General features: G+C 43.5%; 2 protein-coding genes across 2 annotated transcripts in view; one reads left to right on the top strand and one right to left on the bottom strand.

Annotated features, from left to right (window-relative positions):
• SIAE (sialic acid acetylesterase) overlaps positions 1-1,178 on the bottom strand; it is a 34,425-nt gene extending 33,247 nt beyond the window's left edge. The window contains exon 1 of the mRNA XM_012660765.1: positions 1,073-1,178. Within this exon, the coding sequence (XP_012516219.1) occupies positions 1,073-1,139 (67 nt within the window). The 5' untranslated portion in view covers positions 1,140-1,178. The remainder of the gene's footprint in view (positions 1-1,072) is intronic.
• A 167-nt stretch (positions 1,179-1,345) lies between these two features.
• SPA17 (sperm autoantigenic protein 17) overlaps positions 1,346-4,758 on the top strand; it is an 18,201-nt gene continuing 14,788 nt past the window's right edge. Inside the window, exons 1-2 of the mRNA XM_012660764.1 lie at positions 1,346-1,407; positions 2,699-2,879. Of these exons, the coding sequence (XP_012516218.1) occupies positions 2,726-2,879 (154 nt within the window). The 5' untranslated portion in view covers positions 1,346-1,407; positions 2,699-2,725. The remainder of the gene's footprint in view (positions 1,408-2,698; positions 2,880-4,758) is intronic.

Below are 4,758 nucleotides of genomic sequence, written 5' to 3' on the forward strand. Positions count from 1 at the left end.
AACTCCTGAGCTCAAACAATCCGCCCGCCTCGGCCTCCCAGAGTGCTAGGATTACAGGCGTGAGCCACCGCGCCCGGCCTCCCCACCTCATTTGATGGATCTCAAAGGTCGCTGAGTGAGAATGAAAGTCAAGGAACATACAGAGAGCTACCTGTTTGTGCTTTTGTTAAACTCTGAAAAAGCATTTATGGGCTGCAGTTTGTCTGCATCTGGGTACTTTGGGGGTTCTTAGGTAGAGCAGCAGCCATTTTTCTGCACACATTTCTCCCACCTCAACTTTCATTTCTTAACAGACATCTTTGGGGTCCACTCTTCGAGTGGTCTGAAGAAGAAGTAAAAAGGTTAACATTATCACTTTATTTTGCAATAGCAGACAGACTCCATCTTCTGGTTTCTCCAATCTGTGACCCATCCAGCCTAGGGTATTCAAATGACAGCATCTGACCTGCATAATAATCAATGCAGTCACCCTCCTCCCCAATGCCACGCATATGATCTCACCACCAATATCTGTAAGCTGCACCAGAAATCAAAGCTGAGCCTTAACTATTCTGAGCTAGTGAGGGGGTTGTGTTTCTTAGCCCTAATAACCACTTAAACTAGTAAAATTTAATTCCCCCAAGGAACCCAGCCTGAAACAAACCCTCCCCAAAGGCACCACTGAGGGGGCAGCGCTGAAATGTTTTGGATGACTCAGTCACCTGTTTCCAAATATTATCTAACTAGCTTCGCCCCCTTCCCTCAGAGCTCCCCTATAGTTAATCTAAGACCCTGAAGGCCTCGGTTTGGGTACATTTGGACCTTCCCACTCAGATAAACCGAACTTTCCGTCTGCCCCATTTGCTGCATCTTAACAGGACGGTGCGTGGGAGTGGAGAAAGCAGACAGGCCCCGGGGCTCCAGCCCAGCAGACACTTGCAGGCCAGGCCCGGGTCGGACAAGCAGGCTCCTGGCCCGGGTTTCTTCTCCGACCTGGAGAGGGAGCCCAGGGTGGGTATCCCGCAGGGGACGCGGGATCTCGGAGCCCGCACAGGCCGAGGGGCAGGGGTCCGGCCGAGCCGGGCCGCCTCACCTGCACTCCTGTCGGCGCACAGGATTAATGGCAGAACCAGCGCGAGGACAGGTCCCGGCGCAACCATCCTTGCGAGGATCCGCCACCTTCGCGGGACTCGCAAAGTGGCTCCGGCGGGGGGCGGAGCCACGCGGGGCGCACGCGGCCGGGGCGGGGCGGGGGCGGCCGACTCCGCCCTTTCCAGGACCTTCCTCCCTCTAAGCCGCCCGCGGCCGCGGAGCGAGACAGTGCCCTTTTCCTTCTCGGCCGCCGTAGTGTTTTTTTTAAAAAAATGGTTACCCAGCAACGAGAAAAACAACCGGAAGCATCGACCCCAGCTCGGAGAGAAAGAAGAGGTGAGGCGGCTTCCCCCACTTCCTCTGCAACACCCAGATCTCGCCTTTTCCCTTCGTCCCTCGTATTCTCTCAGCATCCTGGACACTCCCTGGGAACACTGGGGCAGACTGGGAGCCGAGACAGCCCATTCTGCGAGAGTCCGAAATCCCAGGTTCTCAACGTCTCTCCCGACTAGACCTGCCTTCCACCTCTGTCAGCCCTCCACTCCCCAGATTGCTTCAGGGCCTCACCAGTCCTGTTCAGTACCCCATCTCCTAAGTCCTCAAAAAAAGAAAAAGAGGAGCCGGACGCAGTGGCACGCACCTGTAGCCCCAGCTAGTCGGGAGGCTGAGGCAAGGAGGATAGCTTGAGGCCAGGAGTTCAAAGCCAGCCTGGGCAACATAGCGAGACCCCTGTCTGGGGTTACGGGGAAGAAAGGAAAGAAAGAAAGAAAGAAAAAGAGAGAAAACCCTCCACAAATTAGGCGTCATTAAACGGCCTAATTCCCCCAGCCTGGACCCCTACTATGGCTTTCACTTTTATTCTACATTGACACTGTCAGAAACAGGCCAGGTCCCTAAGGATGCTTTTCATACTCAGTAGCCCAACCCGCTGCTTGGCAGCTACCCTTAATCTAGCCGTTGTATCCCAAGACTGGAAGAGAAGGCCTGATCAAGACAAAAGCAGAAAATATAAGAATTCCAAAACTCTAGAGGCTGGGGTTTCAAAATCATGGCCCACCCCGGCAGCAACCCTATTCCAGAGTACCCTATTCGAGGCATTATGGGTCATGCTTCAGAAGTGACAGCCAAGAGAAAGATTAAGTGTGAAACTTCTCTATTCAACAAGTTAGAGTGATTTCTAGAACCAGAACTAATTTCTACTTCTTAAAATATTTTTAAATTTTAGACATCAAACAGTGTTTTCTCAGCAATCAATAATGAATTCAATTAAACTAGTTTTTTAAACAATTATTTGCTCTAAATTCCTTCGAGATAGCAAAAATTACTTTTACTTTTTAAGGACAGAAAGAGGAACAGAAAAAGCAGTGTCATATTGAAAAATTGTAATTTTTTTGTAATTTTTAAAAAATGATTTGTCCTATTGAATGGGTCTGTATATGTAATATCCTAATTCATAGCAGAGAACTCAAAACTCTTTGGCAGAAATGGATGTACTTAGGTTGTGTTGGGGAAAAAAAGAATTGAAGTTCAGAAAATTTGGGTAGCTGAAATAATTTTTTGTCATAGTTGTGATCATATAAGTAAAATAAGACAAATTTAAAGACAGTACTCCTTGATGAATCTCTAGGTACCATAGGCAGTTCTTCCCAAGGAGATGTCGATTCCATTCTCCAACACCCACTACCGAATTCCTCAAGGATTTGGGAATCTTCTTGAAGGGCTGACACGCGAGATTCTGAGGGAGCAACCAGAGAATATACCAGCTTTTGCAGCAGCATATTTTGAGAACCTTCTAGAGAAAAGAGAAAGTAAGCTTTTTAAAAATAGGCATTTTTTTAAATAAGAGACTAAACATTTGGTTATTGTAAAACTTGCTTAAGACCATCTTCATTCTGCAGAAAGCCTTTATGAGTCAGGTAACTTCAAATAACAGTTCTTGCTTTTTGAAATGACATGTGCCTCTTTGATAGGTTCTCTTAAATTAGTTTTACATTTATCACCCAGACCTCTTCATTATCCTTCTCATGGACACACAAGGTAGAAGCGTATTGCAAAAGATCATACATTCTACCCCTTCACTTTCCAGCAGACAGTTCCTATGCGTCCCAGGCAGTTGACTGTCTATTCTTCTGTAAAGGAGAGTTTGCAGTTTCCTTTACATTTTGATTCTTCTCATTTGAAAATATTATAAGTATTATAAAAAAGAATTCTACACTCCTTAGATTAAATAAATTGGTATTCACTGGGATATATGAAACTGTTCTGCAATAAAGGCACAGGGACAAACTGCTTTGAAAAGTAGAGTGCCAGCTTGGGAGAGTAATTTATATTCTTTGTGCTCTGAAAGTCCCCTCCTGCACAAAGACTAAGATCCATGCTAACAGTAATTCTTTGGTTGAGAGCCAAAGCAAAGTTCCTATACTCCCATAAATAAAATTTCCAGATCTCTAGCTGTGAAGGTTCATAACTATCAGGACCTGACCCAGTGATCAAAATGGAAATTATTACAGCTATAAATTTGCACTAAAAACCTATTCTTAGCTGGGCACAGTGGGCTTCTGTAGTCCCAGCTGCTCAGGAGGGTGAGGCAGGAGGATTGCTTAAACCCAGGAGTTGGAGGCTGTAATGAGCTATGATTATACCTGTGAATAGCCACTGCACTCCAGCCTGGGCAGCATAGCAAGGCTACAGCCTTTAAAAATAAATAAATAATAAAAACCTATTCTTGACTAGGACAGCCATTTTGTATAAATTTTTGTCATCATTACTTTTGATTACAGTATTCCAACAGTGGCAAATGTGACTAAAATAGCCACAAGCATTGTAAATCATTCTACAGAGGAAGAAAGCCTAGCACAAGACTTAAATTCAAACAGCTCCCCCACCCACTGCATAGCTCCAACCCCTTACCTTTTTTGCCCTGCCCAGTTTCCTGAATGTTGCTGGTCTTTTCCATACACAGTCAGTGTGAATATTTGTTGTGTAATCTGAAACTTGAAATGTTTTCCACTGAAAACATTTGACAAATTATATTTGGAGGGGAAGTTATTAAGAGAAATCCTTTGGGAAAAGAGGTGAATTGTAATGAATATCACTTTAATTTTGTTATTATAACATTAATCTTACAAATTCATGCAGTAAAAGGTCTTTAGTCATTTATTTAATTTTAGAACTCAGAAATATCCATTATAAAAACACATGAGTCATTGTTACCAGATCACAGTAATTAAAGCAAATGATGATTCAGATTAATGGTCTCAGGATACTAGATCTCTAACTTATAAACAATGGGTAAAACCATTTGAAAAAAATTAAGCACCACACCCACTTCTACCCATGTCAACCAAAGGTGAATTATCCAACTGATGCAAGTATCATAATTCAATCTCTCCAAAAAGGAAAAAAAAAAATCATGAACCTCTAGCCCTGTCTCCCATACCATGCAAGAATTCCCTTGCCAGCATTCCTTATAGGTGATTACTAGTCTTAATTTTTATTTTTTGTGACAGGAAACCTGTTAGAATATGATGTAAGTGGTATCTCAAATCACTAGAGAAAAGATGGAGTTATTATTAAGTGAAGTTGGCATAAAGATGGAAAAAAAGATCAATTTCTTATGTCATACACCAGGATAAATTCCAAATTGGTCAGTTTTTTAAATATCAAAAAAAAAGAAACATATAAATA

This window comes from Propithecus coquereli, unplaced genomic scaffold, assembly GCF_000956105.1.
Source record: "Propithecus coquereli isolate 6110/MARCELLA unplaced genomic scaffold, Pcoq_1.0 Scaffold678, whole genome shotgun sequence".
Lineage (NCBI taxonomy): Eukaryota > Metazoa > Chordata > Mammalia > Primates > Indriidae > Propithecus > Propithecus coquereli.